Source organism: Mycteria americana, chromosome 2 (assembly GCF_035582795.1).
Source record: "Mycteria americana isolate JAX WOST 10 ecotype Jacksonville Zoo and Gardens chromosome 2, USCA_MyAme_1.0, whole genome shotgun sequence".
Classification (NCBI taxonomy): domain Eukaryota; kingdom Metazoa; phylum Chordata; class Aves; order Ciconiiformes; family Ciconiidae; genus Mycteria; species Mycteria americana.
This window is the reverse complement of record NC_134366.1, coordinates 3,532,548-3,556,379: the sequence shown is the minus strand read 5'-3', so window position 1 is coordinate 3,556,379 and position 23,832 is coordinate 3,532,548. Positions and strand designations below refer to the sequence as shown.

The window sequence follows — 23,832 nt, the reverse complement described above, 5'->3', positions numbered from 1 at the left end:
ACAGTGACACAGCTTTCATTGTCCTCATATGCTGAGAATGCAAATTAAAACTTTGCTAAAGTAAGTCAGTCTTAAACCAGACAGGTCTCTCATCTGTCTTTGGGATTTTGTCTCCATCAAAGTTACCAGCAAGTCACATAACCAAGACAGCAAACACAGCAGTCACTTGAATTAATAGAAAACACATGGAAAACCTCAGATTTCTTCTTAGAGCCAACCCAGAAATTCACATGGAATGAACTTCACTTATTTGTGTCCTTTCTAAGTGACTGTGACGATTACCACTTATTAGAATAACCTCAAAGTTACTAGATGTGACTATTCACAGGAAAGCTTGGACAAAGCATCAGGGAACCACCCCTATCGACAGATGGTGACGGGCTCCAGCCCTGGAACAGTGCCTGCGAGGCAAAAGAGCCCTCACCCCGGCAAAGCACCTAGCGCTATTTAATGAGAAGCAATGCTGAACTCCTTCATGAAGCAACAGATTAGGCACGTGTTTCATCAGTAGGATTCAAGACCCCGATTCTCTGCTCATCCTCTCCAAGGCTTGGCCGCATGTCTGCTCCTTGCTGCCCTCAGCAGTGTCCCCATCCCTGCAGCCCTTTGCATCCTGCCAAGCTCTCACATTTGCCCAGCCTCACCCTGCTCTCTCGAATCTTCTCCCCCCGGGGCAAGCACAGGGCTCCCCCAGGAAGCTCTGCCTCCTTTCCCTCCTGAGAGCTCCACCTGGCTCAGTCGCTCTCTTTTTTAATGGAACATGCCGTAGTACCATCGCATAAACAAGTAAAACAAATACCAGCTGTCCTACCGGGGCCAAACACGCTTACAGTGTTTGGCTGGTCTAGCCCTAACAGAAGGTGTAACAAAAAGATGTTTATCTGAACTCTCCGGTGTCTCCAGACTAAATTTCCCCTTCTGCCTCCACCCGTGGGCACTCTCATCTCTTTGCTCATGATACAAAAAGGAATTTGCACAAGGATGCACGGCACCCAGCTGTCTTGCACCAATTTATGTGGCTGAGAACTTCTTCCGGTTTCACTGGGAGTAAAGTCAGGCTTCAAATGAGGCAGGACAAGTGCAATCCTGTTAGTATTACAGGTCTTCAGTTCACACTACAGGAGATGTCAATGATACCAGCATAAGCGTAATCAAAATAAAAATTACAGGTCCTGGAGTTGCATGGGTAGGTTCTTATTCATACAGCGAGTCATGGAGTTCAGAACCGATGGCCCCTTCTGCAGACGTGACTGTGTCTGATGTGCACGTCTACTGGCTGTGAGACACCTACACCATACCAGGCTCTACACCTACTTGCACTTCAGTCCTAAACCACCAGACTCGGGAGACTTGGACATGGATCTATAACCACATTTTGCCACTTTCTCATCCGCTTTCCAAACTCCAGAGAACAGGTCCAGATGTCAGAGATCTGGAGCGTAGATCTGGTTTCCAATCTGAAACTATACTGGTGCTGACCACAGCCTGCACCACACATCGGACCATAAACTACAGGTGCTAAGCCAGCTTCCCAGTGTGGTCAGCACCACTCTTGGACAAGTTTCACCATTGTGTTCGCCGGACACCAGACAAGTCATGTGTGAGACAGTGCCAGGGGACACATCCGATGCTTGGGATCATATTAAGGAAAGTCTCAAGTGCTGGACTACAGCTCAAGGACTTTGCCTTTTCAGAAGCCCCTTTAAGCATAGGTCCCCACCAGGTGACATATCTTGTGCAGCAACACAATCTGTCCCCGTTCTCTGACCCTGTGTCCCAGATACACCCTGGCAGGGGGTATCTCCCTGGCAGGAGACTCAGGTCAGGTCAGATCCACTGACCGACCACACGTGGCTCCCCTCTTGCACCGTAAGGGAGTCTGCTGTTCTTCACTGCACACATGCATGCGGTAAATGCCGTTCACAAGGTCAAGTCTGGAGTCTCATGCGTGAATCTCACACTTGGTAGGTGAGACTTGGCTGATCTGAGGTAGCAAGAGCCTTTCTCACCTTGGACAGACAACTCCGCGATGGTCCTGCTCCCTTCTTTCATCTCACAGATATAGACAGCATCATCGTCTGTGGTGACGTTCTGGACAGTGAGCCGGCGATACGTGCCCTCTTCTTCGATGTTGTATTTCTTGCTCTGCCGGAGTTTGGTTTCCTCCTTGAACCAAGCTGTCTCTGTACTAGGAACAGGCACTTCACATTGGAAGGTGGCAGATTCCTTCTCCCTCACTTCAAGATCCTTCAGTTTTTCCTTGAAGGGTATTGAGGGTTCTTAAGAGGATAAAAACAGAAAGGAGAAACAAGAGTTTATGGTCTGCAGTAAGAGGTGTGCAAATAAATAAGTCAGTAGAGAAAAATTAAACAATAACACTCCCTATTAATGATACTGATTTGTCCTGAGCTGCCATCCAAACCCATAATCAAGCACCACTACAGCAGGTGTTCTGCTCTCACTTAAAAAAAAAAAAAAAAATCTTAGATCCTAGCAGAAATATTTTAAGGACTTATTTAAAAACAAGCAGCATCAGTCTGAACTGCAGTACCTGCCCCACAACACCACACAGAGGAGTTTGCTCTAACCCAAAGCAACGTGAACAAGTTGGTGAAGCATTAGATTAATAAATTCTGCTCTCGTGGCCTGCTTGTCCTCTAGCGTGAACATCTCTGCGTTGCACCTCGTCACTTAGTGATGCCGACAAGATGAAGGGCAGGGCCCACCCAGCCTGACTCTACACAGAGCAACAGCCACTTCACCTCCGAGTAAAAGCTCTTAAAAGTAATCATGCTACAGGTGGGCAAACAGCAAGCAAGCTGGTCATAGGGAGAGGGCACAGGGCAGCAATTCTAGGTGGGTGTGAGCAGCTGAGCTGGTCGGCTGGCACAAGAAGCAATGTTTTAGGGGTCTTGCAGCAGAAGTGAGCTCAGAGGAGCGATCTGAAAGGGCACAGAAAGATGAGAGGTGGCTGTGCAGAGAATGACAGATATGGGGGAAAGCACAGAAGTAACTGATGGAGGAGTTTTCTGTTCTCCCCAAAGCTGTATCAGCTTTTGTCAATGGCAACAAAAGAGCTAGAGAAAGAGCCTAAGTCTCCCCACTGCCTCTGCTTTCCTCCAGCAACAGGGCTGCAGTGCTCTGGCTTAGGGAGAAACCAGAGTGTAGATCAAACGTGCAAAACAGCTGCATGGCAGTGAGGGAAGACATTTTACAAACAGAACAGTGTTTAATTCCAGTGGCAGCTGTGCTGTGAAATTATCCTGATACCCCAGCACTAAACTGGAGAAAGGGGAGTTGGACTGAAGAGGACAGCCGGTGGTCACAGCCATGGGACTGGTGCCACAGTCATGTCACAGACTTGGATTAGACAGTGCTGATGCATCACCACTCGTGAGAGATCACGTCTTGACGTGTACCTTCATCTTCTAATAACTACGGCACCAACTCTCAGCCTTTTCTCGTGACTCCGTTCTCCCTCTCCTTGGCCACACACACACTCCCCGGCTGGTAACTTCATGTGGTCACTAGCAGTCAGCAATGCCAGATGTTACTCTAAGAGTCACACAGGAGTGGACTTCTCTTAGGTTTATGAGCCCATGCCCACAGTGGCACATCCCACTCAGAGTCACAGTGCTCTAGAGACTGGAGAAACACAAATCAAGGTCCTCAAATATCCCAGATCCAAGCTTTGACATCCAGGAGCCTCCATTTTGTAAAATTCAGATCTGGTAGCTCAGTATCTAACTGAGTCCACTACCTGTCCCCTCCTGCCCCACCATTAGGACAGGAGATGCTTTGGGAGCAGTTCTGTCTTTGATCTGGTGTGCTCGTTTTTGAACTCAAGCCCTGGTAGCTCACGCGTTCAGTTTTGCAGGTCTTTCATTCCGCCCCTGGCACAGCCACGACTGCAGCTGTCACATAAACACCTCCAACCATTTCTAGCTGAGCACAGCCTGGGTAGAGATACCAGACCCTCAGTGCTTGACAGGACACCTGGAGGGAGCAATGCTATCTCCTACCTTGGCTGTTATCCTGAGATTAAAACCTGACTGGGAACCCATACGATACCTTTAGGAGAAGGAAGGCGACTCTAGCTCACCATGTTGACGTGGTTATTTTCTTAAAAAAGGTTTTGTCTTAATGCGTCTCATTTCAAAGCAAGTCAAAGTCTTGCCTTGAAAAGTCTTCAGCTACTGTAACACAGACCTGCTCTGCTCCCGCTTCACATGTTAATTATCCTTTTCTCTCTAGCCCACAGGCAACCCAGACTCTTGCCCTGCAATCCTGTGTATCACTTGTAGAAGCACCCCATGTGGTCAAGGGGAATGAAGCAGTTGTAATTCTCATGCCATGGAAAGAAGCAAGAGGATGAGACCAAGAAAGGATTAATCAGAAGGATGCCAGCCTTGGGAATGGAGAGCTGGATGCAGCGTTGCTGTGTGAGATGGGAGGGAGTCTGGAGCTGACCCTGAGAACACAGGGACATGCCCAAGGGCCAGAAGGAAATACGAGATGCACCTGAGAAGCACACAAGTGTATTCCCATACTTGGAGCAACTGGCCATATCATTAACCTCTCTCCTTTTACAGTCACTGAGCAGTACCTAAGGTAAAAAAAAACCACAAAAAAACACAAACCAAAAACCACAACTACTCTAGGAAAAAGCTCTTAAACGTACAAACACAGAAGAGCTGGTTGACTCTCTCGTATGTGTTGCAGTAACAGCACTGCTTTTCCAGCCAGGGAAAGTAGGTGCAAGGCTATCTTTGGCAGCTTGGGGTCACAGATATCCTCTGAAACCAACTTTGCTTTCATCCTACTGATATGTGCACACACGTCTTATCTCACTCTGAACGGGGCTTCAGAGAGACAGCAGCTGATAAACTGAATCAAAGCCTGGGATTCACCCAGCCCACTGCTTTTTTTGCTTTGGAGATGTGAGTGAGGCTCCAAAACCCACCAGTCTCCTCTTCCTGAATATATCTTCATGATCGTTACATCATCTAGCATGTACGTGGTCAGACAGAGGGGGTTAATTTTGGTCAGGGGACTACAGAAGGTGCACAGGTCTCTTTAGAGTAGGCATCCCAAACAATTCATCTGGCCCGTAACCAGCCCCCTGCCCAGGTCAGAGAGATGCTCAGAGAGGTGGCCAGGAGGGAGCAGTGTTTCCAGCTGATCAACAGGCAACCCAGATCTCAAGGAAAGATCTGTGAAAGGCAGGGGGCTCGTCTTCCTTGTTAACAGACTAATCAACACAGTCCGAGTATATAACCATATAATATTTACATGAAGAAGACTTCTTCTGAGGAAGGAAGCACTAAACTTTACACCAGCCTTTCCGTGTACTTTCCACTTAACTAGTTAAATGTGAAAACAAATAAATACACTTATTCTCCCACTGGCCAGCAAGGCGAGTGGAGCACAGACCTACGTTACTCTCTTTCACCCCACGTTGGCCTGCGGTCTGTCAGATTTTGACATTTACATTGCAAATTCTCTAACGTGGTCATCCGCTTTTACCTATTTGTACAGCACGCAGCACAATTCAGAAATTTTCTGTGTTGTAACTACTATAGGCACATCGGGAAGAGCTGCTGCAGATAACTATGCTATATTTGATCTGACAGATGCCATAAATATTGACTGCTCATTTCTAAATGCCTGTTTGTCATGTATTACCCTTTCACAAGGTAATTCTCAATGTAAGCTCGTGTTAAGTATGGCTCTAATATGGAAGATAAAGCCATTTAGCTATCAACCATTTTCCTTATTATCCAGAATGTTCATAATATCTGAAAATGTCCTTGTAAGGTAGGTGAAAAGTGTATTCAGCTGAGGTTACATGTGACAGAATTCCCACAGGGACCCTCTGTTTCAGATAAAAATTGACACCAACTCCTGTCTCTAGTTCCTATAAATATCAGAGCTGGTTAGAAATTATCTAACATTAAGCAAGAAAGGTGATTTCTGATCTTTCAGTTCCACAGCAAAATGCTGATTTTGCTCAAAACGCTCAATTATTCAAATCTCCTTTGAGAAAATCTAGGTGGTGTGTGTCAGAATGACTGGAGTGGAAACATGGTCTGCTCTGGTGCTTTTTGGAAGCCATGGTTTGATGGTTTCCTGACCACGTCCTTTCCTAAGGATGGTCTCCCAGCTGGGCTGTGCCTCCCACAATACAAAGCACTTTCTGCTCAAGTCACCAGAGCTCCGTGCACATGTGAGTCCCAGGCACCACGGAAGAGACAATCTAGACATAGCTGAGACAGGCTGCCGTGGGGGAGCAGAAGCAAGCGGTACCTGAACTGGAAGAGCAGTCCAAGTGGATGTAATTTCATACCGAATCCAACCAAAAGTACGAAACGGTGTTTTTCTGATCACTCCAAATCAACCATTACCTAGAAACATTTACTTCCATGAGAGCTCAGTGGTGTGAATTTGAATGGCAAATCTGCTTTGTCCTTGTAACACTTGGACTCCCAGGACATGGCTCATTGTCATTAACTTGGAGTGCCCTGAGTGGTCATTTAAATTCATCTGTAGTATCAGTATGCTTTGGGTTTTGTTTTAGGTGGGGTTTTTTTGACTGTACAGTTTTTCTATTAATCTGGTTTTAGCCAAAGAAGAAATAGTCATTAAGGAATATAATGAATGCAATAACATTTCTAAAGAAGGAGAAATAAGAAATAAAATAAGAGACCTACAAAAACCTGCCTATTGGGAAAAAATGTGAGATAGAAAACCCCGAAGGAGCATGGAGCAAGAGCAGCTCATGGAGTTAGCAGGAAACTGCAAGAGCTTAGATCAGATATGAATTTGGCTGCTCGTCTTGAGAACATATTTCTCCAGAGTGTCATAGGCTTTTTTGTTTGCTCCATACCAATCAAACTAGCAATGAGATGATGTTATTTTTTAAAAGCAGGTCCTGCTAACACATATTTTGCTAAGAATAGGCGCAGCCTGCAAAGAAGCCAATGTTTCCTTAACCTTCTCAAGGCATATCTATCTGCTTGACCTGGTCTTCTCACTTGCCTACATTTCCTCTTGCCTATTCCCGGCCTTCTCATGGGCTCTCCATTTATTATTCCAGAGGCAAGTTTTCCCTCTGCCTAACAAAAATGATTCAGTGAGAGTAAGAATATGGAGAATCCTTCCAAAGGGAGATATCTAAAGGTGCACGGACAAGATTCTACCATCTTGTGCCTTGGTCTTCTTCCTAGTTACTGTGCTTTCCAAGTTTCCTTTCTACCTCCACATTTCCCAAGTTCTCTTTCAGATCTCAAATGTGACTACCATGATACTGGTCATCCAAAACCACTTCAGGTCAGAGGAATAAAGTGGCCTCAGCCCCAGTCTGTTTTTCCAGTCTCTATCCTGTTTGGCTTGCAACCTTTAACCTTTTCATACAGTATCTGATTACTGTATTCAGGGACTCAGATGAACATTGCTTGGCCCAGGCCCAAGGATGGAGACCTGTGCGCTGTTCTTGCTAACTTTACACATGGCCTCGGGACATCTCCAAAGCGTTCAGGAAATTCAAGTTGGTTATTTGTGTTCCTCCCATCCTCTCTGCTCTTTGGTTTGGCAAAAATCATAGACACATACAATCGTTTAGGTTGGAAAAGACCCTTAAGATCATCGAGTCCAACCGTTAACCTCATACTACCAAGTCCACCACTAAACCATGTCCCTAAGCACGACATCTACATGTCTTTTAAATACCTCCGGGATGGTGGCTCAACCACTTCCCTGGGCAGCCTCTTCCAATGCTTGATAACCCTTTCAGTGAAGAAATTTTTCCTAATATCCAATCTAAACCTCCCCTGGCAAAAAGGTTTACTCTTGGGCAGTATTTCCTAACTTCTTTTACATCTCACGTTTCAGTGTATGGCTTGTGATATTATCCCTGCTCTAGACACTAGAATCCAGCACATTTCCAAATCAAAGTAATCAACTTTTGGTTTTCCTTAATTGTGAGAGTGACATTCTGCCCTGTAGCCTCTCCTTTGAGATTTACATCTGATTCACTACATCTCATTTAGGAACAGCTCAAAAATATCTTTTTTTTCAGCTCAATGATCTTTAAGGCATGGGTTCAGCAAATGCTTACAAATGTGTTGGGTGTCTAGGTCTAGGATCTAGACTGATGGAATATAGGAGGCAAGCTAGAGGAGAGGTTTGACCTGTGCCCAGTCCTATGCCATGAGGGACTGCTAAGGGCCACCTTGCAGACAGGATGCTGGGCTAGGTAGTCTTTTTTTTATTATTACCTTTAAAAGACCCATAAATATTCTCACTCAGATTCTTGTGTTGAAATTCTGTGAGCCAAAATGCCAGAGCATTTTTAAACCCTTGAAGTTTGTCTTTCCTGGTACGTGCGTCTATAGACACACACTGTGGATGCAGCGTCACAGGATTTATAAATATGCTGTTACCTGCAGAAAGGCCAACACAGCAGCATGGTGCTTACCAAGGGTGGCTGCTTGGAGAACTTAGCCTCTTTTGCATGACTGAGCAAAGAGAACGTTGTGTGGCAAGATGGCTTAGCCCCCTGAACACAATGGCAAATGAGCTAATGGCATCACCAATGGCATAAACAACAGAATTAAAAGCTCCCTTCGTTACTACATCATTCCAAGCTCTCTCTGGAGGGCTTAGAAGGACTTCTGGTGACACAAAGGAGAGTCATTATTCAGGGCCTAATTATAACCAACACACGTAGATTTTCCACAGCAGCCTTGGCCTGGTCAGAAAGCCCAACATGGTATAGTATAACAAAGAAGCAGACCATAAATATTTCCACTTAAGCCCTCTGACTCACAGGCATCTCTTGACAATGGACATTGATCAATAACTTTTTCCCATGGTGCTTGCTCCCAGACCTGCTGCTTTGCATGCTTTCCCCGTCTCCTTTGCAATAGGTTGCACTCATGGGGAATAATCAAATAAGCATGGGCAGAGAGGAGGGTGTTTGTCTTTGCAAGACAGGTGTTGGGTTAGTAACGGAGCTTGAGCCATCCTCAAAGCGAACAACCACCCAACGGCCAGGCTCGGTCTTCAGCTCTGAGTCCCGACTCATGAGGTAATCACGGCTTTATGGAAGAGGACAAATGCCCTTCCCAACACCACTCAGCACCTCCAAGGGATGGGAATGAGTGGGACAAGTGCCAGCGAGTTCCATGGATCAGATGTCACTGATGGACATGGGGACTGAGTCACTGACGGGAAAGATGGTGAGTGTGGAAGGAGAGGTCCAGAAAAGGGAAATCAGAAAACCCAATAAAAGCTAAGAGTCTTAAAGACAGGTATGAAACACAGACAATTCCTACTCATTTGGATTTCTAATTTATTTTGCTGCCAGTCAAAAATATCTATTTTGCCACTCAAGTGGCAAAGCCGTTTACATCTGAGAGTTAATTTACAGGTGCTAGCCAGGTTGCAAACTGCCTGCTGTAACCTTGCCAAAAGGGAGAGCAGCCTGAAAATTTAGAGCTTCCTTTATGAAAATATGTGTGTCACATTTTTGTCACCATTCTGAAGAACTTGGTCTGACCTCCACTTACGTTGAGGGACCCTCTGAAGGCAAGTTCTTCACCACTGACCACAGCAAACAGAGGCATCCTGGACCTAGTAGAGTTCTGGGAGCATACAAGGACCACAGGCTATACAGCAACACAAGCTGGGAAAAGGCTGAAGAGGCCTGGCAAGAACAAGGCTGCTGGTGGGTCACTCTGTACAGGAAAACTGAGATGGACTGTAATTAGAGTTGGAGTAGGTCCCCTAAGGGATCCAAGGCAGCCTGACAAACTCAGCTTCCAGGGAGGAGTTTCCTCTACTTCCGCTTAAGTGGCATGCGTGTGCCATTTGACTAAACCCTGTGGTGAATATAAAGGAGGCTAAGAAGGGGCTTTAGCAGTCCCTGATCCAGCAGATGGTAACAGATCCCTTAGATTACTATAAAACCAGGACAGATGGGAGCTTTAGAGATCTGGTTCATCCCATCTGCCCCACAACCAGCCAGTTCTACATCATCCATCCCTGACTGATCCCTTCCTCAAACCCCCCAGTGATGAGACTCTCTCCCCAGGTCATCTGTTCCAGTGCTTAACCCCCTTTACAGCTGGAGGGCTTTTATTCATGTCTAACCCACACTCCTTTGCAGCAGTTTGGTGGCAGAAGTTTTGTTCACGCTCCCACCCCAATTTGGAAGTGCATGGCTTGTCTCCTCGCAGGCATGTCCACCCCGGTGAGAAACATAAGCACCCACCTTTGACGGTGACGAGCACGGAGCTGTATGTCTGGCCTGCCAGGTTGGAGGCTGTGCAGGTGTACAGCCCGTTGTCTATCTGCTTGCAGAAGAGGATCTTCAGCACAAAGTTCTCCTGCTCATCCTCATAGATGACATGCCGCCGCCCTTCCAAAATGACCTCGTTGTCCTTCTTCCACACAATCTCTGGCTTGGGCTCGCCCGTCACGTAGCAGCTCAGCTTGGCGTGCTTCCCCTCCGTCACGCTGCATGTGCGTGTCAATGCCCCAAAAGTCGCGTTGTGGGCCCCTTTGGTGGTAAGTCCAGCCGCTCTCTCGTAATCCCGGGAGAGGCTGTAGCTGATGCTGGACAACCCTTCTGCTGTGGAGTAAGACTGGGCAGACACTGAATCAAGAGCCCCATGGGAGATGTCCATCTTCCTGATCTCCTCCCGCCTCTTTTGCAAGTGAGACAACAAGGATGCCGTCTTGCCACAGCTGGTATCGAAGTGGCTGCTGCTGCCCGGGTTGGAAAAGCCCTGTGTTTCCACCACCAGCGCAGCCGAAGCGCTGGCAGAGCCGATGGGATTCTCTGCCCGGCAGGTGTAGGTGCCGCTGTCCCCCAGCCGGGCACACTGGATGGTAAGGGCGTTTGACTCCCCGGCAGACTCGATCTGGAAGCGGCCGGCATCAGCCCGGTTCCGCAGGTGTCTCCCATCCTTCTCCCAGTTCACCGAGAGGGGAGGGCTGCCCTGGACTTTGCATTTGAACATGGCGTCTTCTCCCAACGTTACTTTGATGGAGGAGGGTTTCTGGATGAAGTATGGGGCTGACTCTGTTATTGTGGTCTCCTCTCCAACTTTGATGCTGACAGCTGCAAAAGCTTCCCCAATGGTGTTCTTGGCCCGGCAGATGTATTGGCCGCTGTCCTCCAGGCTCAGATCGTAGATTGTTAGCCTATAGAGATCCCCATCTTCTGTGGTTTTAAACCTTCCTCCAGACTGGACTGGAAGTTTATCCTTTTCCCAGCTCACAACTGGGATGGGGTTTCCAATGATCTGGCAGCTCAAGGTGGCATCCTTCCCCACAGACACCATAAATGCCTTAGGCCGGGTCAAGAACCGGGGGACTCCACTGAACGAGCTGTAATCCATCTTGGTTTTCTAAAGGATGAGAAAAATAAATGTCAAGAGAGAGCAGATTAGATGATGCAGGCAAAGACTTGCTGCACTTCCGTGGTATCAGGATGTTTGTTATCTAGAACAGTTTAGTTGGGGCAAGTTTTCATTGTCCTTCTCATTATGGGTGAGAAGGTCTTGGAATATTTTAGGTCTTGCAGATTTCTCAGATTTGAGCTTAATAAACTGACGATGGAGAAGGTGTATCACTTCCCCACAGGAGTCACTGGGTAAAATACAAGTCTTTGGGCAGTTCCTACAGAAAGAACACGATGGTGCCTTTCAGCTTTGGCACTAGGAAAGTGACCTGCACTAATGCTGTATGACATACGGGCTAGTTCTGTAGCCATAGAGAAACAAACGGACATTAAATTCCGAGAGATGTGTCTACCCATCAAGTTACCTCCTCCATCACGCTCATCATCTCTTCATTCTCATTTCTCTTTTTCTATCTCGTTGCCCTTGCTCTTTTCAATTTTTCTCTTTCTCCTTGCCTTTTTTTTTTTTGGCGGATTTTTTTTGCCCTTTTTTTTTTTTTTTTTTTGATTCTGCTTTTACAACATGCTCCATCTCTCCTCTTACCCTCCCTGGTCACCACCCATCCCTAAGTCTTGTTCTCTGAATCATGTTCACACAGACCCTATGGCAAACCCCTCTCCTGTAGGGCCCAGCCTTTAGGAGGACACGCAGGTATGTCTGTCATATTATTGACGATATTTCTCTCTATTCCCAGCTTCCATTCAACACAACCACTGAGATACAGCTGCTTTGATAGTGGTGGTAGCCAATGAGTATCTATGGCTTATATACAGCCTCATCCAGATGGTGTAGGGGCCAGACACAGCTGCAGTGGGGATGGGTGTTTGTGCACATCTATGCCTTGGTGTGCGTGCACCACGTACACGGGAGCGCAAAGCCACACGACAGAACTGCCACGGGGAATACACACAGCAATCCAAGCAGTGCCAGACTTCTCCAAAAAACCCCACATGGCTTAGAGCTTACAGGAAAGCTGCCTCACCGCTCACGTATTCTCAGCTGCTCTCAGAGGGAGCTGTGCACCAGCCTGCAGCTGTTCGATACGGACCAGCCAAGGGGACGAGGCTTAAGGAGTGTTCAAAACTAAAGCTCATGGCAATTCTGGTGCCACTGTGTCCCAAGAAAGTCAAAAGCAATCAGTGGCAATAATCTTTACAGCCACGGTCACTCACACAGGGTCTACCCATCCCTGTGCAGCTGGAGAGCAATACAACAGAGATCACCGCCTTCAGGGTCCCCCTAAAGTCCACATAACACACAAACTTTTCTTGCTGCTTCACTGCTCCATACGTGGACTCCTGGATGTCCTTTCCCTTCTGCTGGAGTGAGTCTACTTCTAATCCTCCAAGAAGCCCTTTTCCGTGAATTGGCTAGCATTTACTTTGATAAGTATAGCACAGCTAAAAGCCTGGTCTCGACCCCATTAACACCAGTAACCATGCACCAGCTGACTCTCCCTGGGAGCAGGATTAGCCCTGATGATAGTTCTCTAAGAAAAGCAAGCTTCCCAGCTCCAAGCCTCTCTGAAAGTCCTACTCAGAAGACTTGAGTGCACCATTTCTCCCCAGGCTACTATCTCTCTTTGGCCTCATGATGCCAGACACTCCTGCCTGAGCGATATGAATGGTCCCTACTCAGGGGTGACTGCAGTGCTGCTCTCACATCTGTGCTTTTTCACCTTCAAAGTGCCACACAAAGCAAAACGGCCAGGGCACCGTGTGTTGTAACTCAGAAAGGAAATAATAACCAGTCACCGTGACAGAAATATCCTTCTTAATCCCGCAGCAGTTCACCTTCCCCGCCGGCCACAAATCCACCCACTCTCTCACCCAATGGCAGATGCCCACACAACCTCCCCCCCACCTCCAGCAGAAATCAGTAGGAACAGGCCAAAAACCTGCTTTCATTTCTTGAGTCACCATTTGAGCTGAGGTTTCATTATTTTTTCCATCCTCCTCCAGCTCCTGTTGCAGTGCATTAACATTAACGTGCAAATCGCTGATGGCACCCGGCAGCGGGGGCTGGATTGACCTGCTGCATGACCTTGGGAAACTGCTTATTTCTCCCTGTGTCTTGGCTCCCCTCCCATTTCATCTTCATATCAGGACGGGGATGGTCTTGCAAATAATTATGCGCACAGTGTATATACGACAACGTATTTGCCGGAGTATATGACAAATCATGCATGAAAATTAATAACAAATTACAATTTTTCACTCCATTTACACTGCTGGGGATTCAAAGACATAAATTCCCATCAAAACTAAATACTGGTAAATACAAAAATATAAAATGGTATTAATTATAATAATTATTACCATTGAAGATGGCATAGCTGAGCTAACCTTCGAACTTCATTTGGGCCACAGATCTAAGGCAAAAACAAACATAGTCTTCTTTCTATATTTAACAGGAAAAATATACTACGTCCTATCCTATCCTATCCTGTCTCTCCCCCTCCAAAGAACATATGAAACTCTTAAGAAGCAGTCAAAGATTTTTCCTTTTAGATTAAATTGATCCTTTCTAAACTAATTTAATTTTGGTTGCTTTTGTTTCCTGGTATCAAGCAAATTTCATTATTCCACCAAAAATCTTTAGAAATTAATGAAAATGCTTTCAAAGCTTAAATCTGAAAAAAAAAAAAAAAAGTAATGGGGGAAAATCATTCTTGGTAAACACTAAGAGTGCAAAGAATGATTGACTTGTAGTCAGTAGTGCTAAGACCAACTGACTTTCTGTAGAGTGGTCACCTTCAATACTAGTTGCAATGAATATACAGAACTATTTTTCCCTTGGTCTCAAACTGGTCTAGAAATCTGTGAATTAGTTTGCACTTCGTTAGTCCCTCTTACTACCTTCAACCTCTGTCCTCACTTGAGCTTTAAAATGTATTTTCCATAAACACTTGCAAAGCTGCAAGCAGAGAAGCTGCATGAATGGTTGGAAGACACAGATACGAGTCTTGGGCTTCAGCCAAAGCACAATGAAGTCAGTGGAAATTTCCACTGAAGTGAACTGATTGACAATCAGAGTCTTCTGCTAATTTGGGGAAGGACCATTTCAATGTTCAGAGAGGGATGCTGGGATTCAAGTTCATCTCTGGAGAATCCAGCAGTAACATTCACTACATTAACTAAGAATTAACAGTCAAAACACAGACTCAGAGCTCATGTCCTAATCTTTCCCAGCCATTAGCTTGCATTTCAGGCTGCACTGCGTCATCAAAGCACTTGGATCCATCTTCAGAAGACATTGCCATGTCTCATCCTTCCTAGATCCCTAGTTGTTTCTGACAGATGTGTCGCTCTGACTCATTTCCAGCTTCAAATCCATAGCATCAAAAAGAGAAGAAATTAAAGCTGCTTCGCTTCTCCTTCAAAGTGGGCTCTGCATAACATGGAGAAGTGCCTGGGGCGCAGAGATGGCTACAGATGCAAGAGGTGCCTGCTCGGGAGCCAGCCAGCGACCTTTCAGTGAACAGTGGCTTCCCTCAAACCACCTGCATGCTGTTTTCCTCGCCTGGTCCCCAGGAGACGTATCCACGCCTGGAGGAGAGCTCTGCTCTGTGGGAGCATGGTGGGTGCTCTCAAAGCCAGTCTCTTACAAGGGTGAGAGCAGGAACGCCACTCACTTCCTAAAGCTCTTGTGCATCCTCGTCCCCTGCCCTCCTGTGCTAAACAGTGCCCAAACAAGCCCCAGCTTCTCACTGGTATCTCTGATAGTCAAGAACAGCTAAAACACAGGGAAGCTGCTGCATCAGGTGCCTGTTGCTTTTGCTCCTGAACCAGACTGGTGCAGCAAATCCATCCAAGACGCTTCTTTCCAGTGGCCACCGCCTAAAGGTCCAGCCTCCCTCTCCCATTGCTCCCAAACACTCGCCCAGTGCTTGCAACTCTCTTCTCTCCATCAGGTACAAGCCACTGTGTCCACAGACCTCCTAATGCAAGGTGAAGACCCCATGTCCCACGCTGTAATCTGCACCGCACCTCACTCTCTACCAGCTTTCACCACATACCCTCACACTCAACGCTTCTTATGCCATTATGAATGGCCAGGATGCCAGAAGAAAATCCAGGGATCAGTGAAAAGTGCGTGCTCATCAGTATTATTTTAATTTCTAACATGGTAGGAAAGTGAAACGGGGTTTATTCCTTGCTCTGCCACTGGTTTACTTTTATAATCATCAGAAAGTCGCTCAAAGTCTTGTATCTTCAGTCCCCGACCGAAAAAGAGGGTAAAAACCTTGCCTTATGGGTGTTGAGAGCATGAAATCCAGTAACAGCATGAAATCCTAACTTGCAGCAAGGATGAAGCTGCAATAAGTATCTAACAGTCAGACAGATCACAGAATCACAGAATCGTATAGGTTGGAAAAGACCTTTAAGATCATCGAGTCCAACCGTAAACCTAACACTGCCAAGCCCACCACTACACCATGTCCCTGAGCACCACATCTACCCATCTTTTAAATACCTCCAGGGATGGCGACTCAACCACTTCCCTGGGCAGCCTGTGCCAGTGCTGGACAACCCTTTCAGTGAAGTAAAATTTCCTAATACCCAATCTAAACCTCCCCTGGTGCAACCTGAGGCCATTTCCTCTCATCCTATCACTTGTTACTTGGGAGAAGAGACCGACCCCACCTCTCTACACCCTCCTTTCAGGTAGCTGTAGAGAGCGATAAGGTCTCCCCTCAAACAGTTTACATAGGCTGCACTAGATAAACTACATTTTATTTAAACTACAAGTTTAAATGGGATAAAATGCATCACATTGGATTAGGCTGATAAAGAGATTAGGACTAAGAGAGGGAGGATAGCTTTGTGGACATACAGAAAGGACAAGATTCAATATTTCCAGTGTAACTTGTTAATCAATTTAGTAAACATTTACACTAATTCAACATCTTTGTACGTACATTCAAACTTAAAAAAAATATAGTAACTCTGCAAGTGCCAGGACAGCTCCCTTGGAAGCGATGAGACTGACAACAAAGCATGAATAAACCTAGTCGATGCAGATGCCCTTTCCAATTAATCTCAGACATTTACCCGTGTCATATTTCTCCTTGTAATCCCTCTGTGATTAATCATTTGCAGCAGAGATCGCGTTCCCATCTGGGTATTTCTGAGCATGCCGAAGGCAAAGTAGCAGCACTTGTAATTTTACTTATGTCTTTATTCATTCAAATTTTCACTGTTTTGTGTTTGGGGGAAAGAGGCACAAGTGCACAGACCTGTCAGATAATGCAAATAAATCAAATCACTGCCCAGGAACCAGCACACAGCCATGCAGCCAGTCAAGGCCTCCTACCCACTCTCTTCATTGCCTTCCATCTCTGCCCTACACCTGCTTCCCCACGGAGAAGCGAGCAAGTCATGGCTTGCATGGGACATGGTGTAGTGGTGGTCTTGGCAGTGTTAGGTTTACGGTTGGACTCGATGATCTTAAAGGTCTTTTCCAACCTATACGATTCTGTGATTCTGTGAAGTCCCTCGCAGTGGGAACAACCACAGACTGCTGCAGTTCCTGCTGGAGTAGTCTGAGGTGATGCTCATCAGGGGAGTCATCAGGAGATGGAGTGATGGTGGTGCCATCGCTCCCTTGACCTCCTATGATTCACTGTGCTGTGCTGGCTGATGGGTTGGTTTCACATTCCTTCACCAATGTTGAGCTGCATCTGGAAAGCCTTCAACGACCTCTGAGCAGGTAGAGGTCCCGCATCATGGCATACTGTCCCCAAGCAGTCAGCAGCCTGTGATGATGCTCTTTGGCATGAGAGGACAGGGGTGGCAGGTTATTCTCTGTCCAAGCCTTTAAATTCAATGGTTAGAAAGGGAATCCTGTCCACCATGACCCTGGGCAAAGAGCAAAAGCACCATGCAATCCATCTCATAAAATATTCCCAAGACAAATGCAGCCACCAGTAGCACACCTGCATAATCAGAAACCTGGAGGATGTAAAGCCCAGGTGAGGACAGGCACCTAAACCTAAGAGACCACTGAAGTCTGAATACAGATCAGGAACACGGAGTTTCTCTCCAACACCACGTTAAGACTCATCCCATGCCTGCTTGCTCATTTTCTCAGTCCTCTTTTATCCTTTCTTTGCCGAAGCAACAAACTGTTGATCTGGGGTCTTTGTCTTGCTGTTAGAGTCCATATTTCCTGGACTTTATCCACAATGCCAACTGCTAAGCCTTGCACTCCTTCCTCTCCTGATGGGAAAAGTAAGATTCATAGAGAACCTCCCATCTCTGGATCCCCAGCTTTCAAAAAATACCACTAAAACAGAAGCTCTAGATAAAAATCAAGGCAGCGCTAGTATTACTGTAGTTTACATGATATATCTGCATGTCTTGTTCCATCTAAAAACATCAGGAAATGGCATCTGTGGGTGGGAAGGGAAGTTGATGGGTCATAAAATGGGAAGTGCGGATTTCCTTTGATGTTTAAAGTTCTGCTGCGGGAAAACAGCAGTAACCCAGCTGCCCTGTTAGTTCTAACAACCTCCCAGGGAATGGACAGCTTTGAAATAGCACAAGTATTCAGTGTCAGCTGCAAGCTTAGCGGCATCAGATGAGCACAGATGGACTCCTACAAGCCATTACACCAGACAGAGCGCTTTAGGGGTGAAATGCACACCAGCACACCCAATGCTACGCGCCCATTACGTCTCTAAATCAGGTGTAAGTAGAGATTTGCACCGATGCACTAATCCGAGATGGCAGAGTTTATCTGATGCCCGGTCCATCAGAGCAGGAATGGTATCTGTCACTGAGGAGCTGGACTCGGAGCTTAGCTTGGGCTACTCTGAATTCCACTGCAGTGAGGGACAACAGACTTTGGCATATTCAAAGGTCACTTGATGAGCAGATGGAAGAGCTTTCCGTGGTGGTTTGGAGAATCGGTCTCCCTGAGCTGTAGGAGATGTCGGACACAGAGGACTCCTTGTACCTGCAACGAACTAAGCCTATTGCAATAAGCTTCTAACCCAATTCAGAGTAAGGCTCCTTTGCATTCCCTGCATCTATTGCCTCCACAGTAAGCCAAAGTCCACGGGAGATGTTAAGGGAATTTTCACAGTGAGTGAAATGGTGTTAAACTCGTAAGCAGCCCTCAGCAAAAAGATGGCGAAGCTCAAGGCAAGACAATCTTACATTTCTGACCTTCAGGGTAGAGCTAAATACGCACCAACTGTCTAGGAAGGGACCTGCATCACCTCATGCTCCCAGTATTAATCCTTTATCAATAACCTGAATATTTCCAATGACTGGCAGCAAACGAGAGTCAAACAAACAGTTAGAAAATTCCAACAAGAAACAAGAACAAATCGCATGGTTTGTGCGCACTACCAGGCAAGGCAAGCATACACTTAATGTAAACCATGGGAAACTGAAGCCACTTACATGATTTATATGGTTAAAGAACATGCTTATCTTTCCTTTCTGATATAGACACAGACCTATTGCTTATAAAGCTCATCCCTCTTTTAACCATACGGCCAGCACACCAATAGCTTCAAGAAAGTCCGCGCAAAGAAGGGACCACTTCTTCCTACTTGGTCTTTGCTCCAGCACAGGGACTTCACTTCAGATTCCCCCCTCGATGGAGCTACAAAACAACCCCAGAAGCTTCCAAAGGACTAAAACTGCTCAGATCAGCCCCTCTATAATCAAGACTCTGTGGCAGCAGCTTTTCCTTTTATTCTTCTGAGCCTAAAGGTACCCAGGCTGTTCTGACAATGTGTAAATGAAGGCTACAGCACAAGGGAGGTCTCGGGCATACAGCGATGCTCATTCCTGCTCCATGGGGGTACGAAGGCAGGAGACAAATGGAGTGAAAAGACAAAAATTCTGGGTTTACCACCCTGGGGACAGAAAAGGAGCGCTGTAAATTCTAGCGATTTCATGAGAAATTTCACCCAACTGGATTTTGCTTTACACACAGCCCCTGGAGGGAAGTGGCTGTGGCAGAATCCCAGCTGTAGGTACACCCCGGTGTCTGCTCGGATGACAAAGACAGACAGCTTGAGCCCAGTGAGCTTTAAAGGTTCGGAGAAACAGTGGATTTGCATGGGTGTATTTTACTTTATTGGTCTCATGGTTTAGAATGCTAGACTTTTATATGTCTGAAGTCGGCAGCACTACGCTACAGCTGCGCTAACGCATGCTTCCTCTCTGCATGCACACATGCGTAAGTGCATGTACCTTTCTCTCCCTTGCACGAATAAAACCAGCACTGAACCAAATAATCCCAACTTTTAAATCCTTTGCAGTAACAGAAAAATAAACTCGCCTATATTAAGCTAGAAACTTTGCCTCCAATTTTAGCACATGTGATTTCCTACATGAAGGAGTTGCAGGATCACAACTCCCATAGGGACAAAGAATTCCCTTGGTGACAATTAGCAGCGAGGCTCCAACTTAAGCCCTTGTATTTTAACAAGTGGACGTCATTGTCATTACAGCCACTCCACCCCATTGAGCTGTAGGGCTGAAAATAGCCTCAGCTGTTGAGCTCCATCTCTCTCCATCTCTCGTCAGAGCCATTTGTAGAAATGCGAGGAGGGTGGGGGGTTGCAGTGTGAATCGGTATCGATGCTGGAGAGAAGCTCAGAGGAAAAAAAAAAAAAAAAAAAAGCCCTTGCTGAAGAGAAAAGCAGCACTGAGATTATGCCCTGGAAATAAAACCTTTAAAAACATTCCTTGCTGCCACCTCTCCACAGGAACCATATTTTTTTCCAGGCTCTCCATGCACACTGCTATCTCCAGTTTGGGGACAAACTGTATCAAGTAGAATCAACAGCTTTAAACCTGATTTTCCTCTCTTTTCTGCTCTCCTTCGCAGGTTGATCTTTGCTCTTTTGATAACGTGGCCAGAAGTAATTAAGCAAAGCAATCCATATTTGGTTCAGACCAGAAGAAGGATGGATTTACTACCTGAACCTTCAGCTCCATCTTCAAATATGTTTCATAAAGCAAGACATACTCCAGCATCGTAACACGGACATAGAAATAACCTCACCCCTCCCTCAGCTACGAACAACATTCTCCACTTGCTGCTGGATACCAGCATCCCCAAGTCCGCTTCTCTTTAGCTGAAGGTTTAGGTCTTACCTGGAGTCTTGTCAGAGTCTGAGGAGAAACAAAGCTCTGGGCAGAGTAAGAAAAAGCCGATTCCTACTGAGATGACAAAAGGGGGAAGGGGGAAGAGGGGAACAGAGGACATGGGGAGACCATATTGGTTTTGGTTTCCCCCCTCCTCCCTTTCCCCTCCAGGAAAATAAAACAGAAACCCCAGCGATAGCAGGGACGTGCAGCAGAAGGTCCCCCCAAGTCCCCCGGCACTGGCTTTGCTGCTCGGGGTTAGGCTGTGCCACCCCCTCCCCACCCCTCCTCTGGGTTGTCCTCCTCTAGTCAAATTGCTGACGTGCTTTGCTTTCCCTCTGCAGCCCAGCTCCAAAATAGCTCTGGGTGTCATTTACCGGGGAGATTAAATTTCCTGCAGGAGAGAGGCGAAAGGGCATCATTTTAGGGACTCACTGAGACAGTCTAGCAACAGGGGGGGAGGAAAACCTTCGGAGGCGTGTGTGAATGGGGTGTGGGGGACAGGCTGCAGCGACAAGGTGGGTCAGAACCGTTCCTCAAGAGTCCATCCCAAAACCAAGTGATAAATGTGACGTGGGGACTCAGGAACAGGCAGCTGCCAACTTATCAGCGTTGCACACTAGACGGGAATTCTTTTCCAAAGGCATCAGATCAATAGTAGGTTTATTTATAACCTCCTAGGCAAGAGTTGTTACAATGGCAAATAAACGGCAAGTTAATAAACCTAAGCCTATCTCTCCCTACCTTTTTGCCGCATGAATCTGAAGCGTCTGCAAAAATGGCACGAGTTGCACACACATCGCATCTCAGAAGCTCAAGATCGTATTTTCTATATTTACCAGTAAAACTGTTGGGTTTTTTTAACAATTTCCTGAACACAGAGTTCACACCAACTCTTACTAGCAATCAAAGTATTTTGAATTTAAAAGTAATTTCTGTTAATGACAGGGGAGCTAGAACAGAGTCCAGCAGGCTCCCCCACAGCCACTTTACCTCTGCAGGGCTATCAGGAGTGAACGAGGAGATACGCTTATTTTTGGCAGTAAACAAAGCAGATAACGTGCTGCGGAGTCCGAGGGCATAGATCAGCTAAAGACACAACGGTATGTTGTGTTTACTCACTTTTCAGGGCACAAAAACATCAGCAGGGGGGCATAATGGAGTTTTATTTGGGATTTTGAAAGCAGGGGTTGAAGAGAGTCAGAGGGAACAAAGACAGAGAACCGTGGTGGCTGCAGTGTCCATGTTATCAGGGCAGAGGAACGGCTGTTTCTACCTTGCACGCAGTAGGAATCTCAACTCTTGAAGCCTCTAAGTTTTGCATTGGGTTCACATGGCATCTGGCTACTGAAAACTAAAATGTGGAAGACATCCAGCATGACCTAAGTGCTAACGGGATATCCTTGAAAGCAGAGCTCAAGGAGAAGGTGACAAGGATGAAAAGCGATGAGATCAGGAGGACTCCATTAACTTAATGCAATGGGATGACCAAGGACAAGGAAGCTGGCCAGCAGGAGACATTGAAGCTGTCCTAGGGCTGGTTTCTCTACAGGAAAGAAGCTAGACCCTGGTTTGGTCTAGAAGCAGATCATGTTTCATCCCATGCAGTGACCTGCTGAGAGCAGGACTGTCACCTGCTGGAGAATTGACCCAGTGATGGAAGAGAAAAAGCCACAAGTATGAGATACACCATCATCTTCCAAAGGGGGAATAAAAAGGGTAGTGTTGACTAGTGACTCTGATGTGGGAGATGGAAGGACCCACCTCTCAAATCTGATCATAAGCAATATGCTGCCCACCAGCAACCAAATCTCAAACGCTACAGGAAGGCGGCGTGCTACTGCCTCGTGCTCCCCACTCCTTCCAAGTCAGAATAGTCAGGATTTACCCACTAGGGCAAAACCAACCATATAGTTATAAGGAAAAAAGGTACCTAGATCTCAGGTGACATCTGAACTGTCTGTGCATTGGCCGAGTAACTTTATCTGATGTTTAGGGACAGCTTTGTGAAACTCATCTCCCCTTTTAAACATACCGGCCATTCTGCTTGGTTCTTCCCTCTGTTTTGAAGATGGTTTAAAGTTTTGGCTGCAGGTGGAGTAGCAGATACCTACCAACAAACTTACAATGACCTCTCAAAGACACAGAAAGGCTGCCCAAGTTTTGTTAGCAACAAAACTCAGCACACCTTTGAATCAATGCAATTTCATTTCTGAACAGGATAACTTGTACTATTGCACAGGCTGAACATAAACAGAAATTATTTCCTATCAAGTCCTGCTTTGCACTTCAAGGTCTACCCCCAACCTGAAACCTGAATAAAGCAGTGCCCCATTTGGAGCAAACCAAAGCAAATTCAATGTTCCCCAGCTCACCATGAAGCAACCTTGCTTACGCTTCCCTGCCCTGTGAAATCCAGCAAACTGTGGAGCGCAACAGTTGCCAGAGGCACAAGGTGGATTCTTACAGGATTAAATGAGCAAAGAGTGTCTTTCACTCAACACATTGCTGTCTTCAAGGAGGAGCTCAGGAACACACTTTATGCATTTCCACTTTTTTTTTTTTTTTTGTAATGTGTATAAGGGGCCAGCTGTACATACTAGAATTACAAAGTCACGACAGGTTCATTTTTAGCACTGTCATGATTAGTAGCTCAATGACTATTGGTAACTGATTGCTGGACCCACATGGCTGATGCTTCTCTGAAAAACAGAACAAATACCAGCAAAATTCTCCACCGTACATTTAGATGTAAATAATGAACTCCAAGCAGGCTCCACCACCAAAACCTTGAAGAAGGATTAGGGAATTGTCGTGGTTTAGCCCCAGCCGGCAGCCAAGCACCACGCAGCCGCTCGCTCACTTCCACCCCCACCCCCCCCGGTGGGATGGGGGAGAGAATCGAAAGAGCAAAAGTAAGAAAACTCGTGGGTTGAGATAAGAACAGTTTAATAATTGGAACAAAATAATAGTAATAATAATAATGAATTATAATGAGAAGGAAAAAAACAATGAGAGAGAGAGAGAGGAACAAAACCCAAGGGAGGGGAAAAAAAAGGAAAATATATATAAAAAAAAATTACAACCGCTCACCACCCGCCGACCGACGCCCAGCCAGTCCCCGAGCAATGATTGCTACCCCCCGGCCAACTCCCCCAGTTTATATACTGGGCATGACATCATATGGTATGGAATAGCCCTTTGGTCAGTTTGGATCAACTGTCCTGGCTGTGCCCCCTCCCATTTCTTGG

At 46.3% G+C, this 23,832-nt stretch overlaps 1 protein-coding gene across 3 annotated transcripts in view; it reads right to left on the bottom strand.

The window, feature by feature from the left end:
- The window catches only part of OBSCN (obscurin, cytoskeletal calmodulin and titin-interacting RhoGEF), a 200,088-nt gene extending 179,290 nt beyond the window's left edge, over positions 1 to 20,798 (bottom strand). For all 3 annotated transcript variants that reach the window (XM_075492235.1, XM_075492232.1, XM_075492233.1), the window contains exons 1-3: positions 20,591 to 20,798; positions 10,274 to 11,414; positions 2,010 to 2,279 (exon numbers count right to left, since the gene is read on the bottom strand). In XM_075492235.1, the coding sequence (XP_075348350.1) occupies positions 2,010 to 2,279; positions 10,274 to 11,405 (1,402 nt within the window). In that variant the 5' untranslated portion in view covers positions 11,406 to 11,414; positions 20,591 to 20,798. The remainder of the gene's footprint in view (positions 1 to 2,009; positions 2,280 to 10,273; positions 11,415 to 20,590) is intronic.
- Positions 20,799 to 23,832: the final 3,034 nt, after the last annotated feature.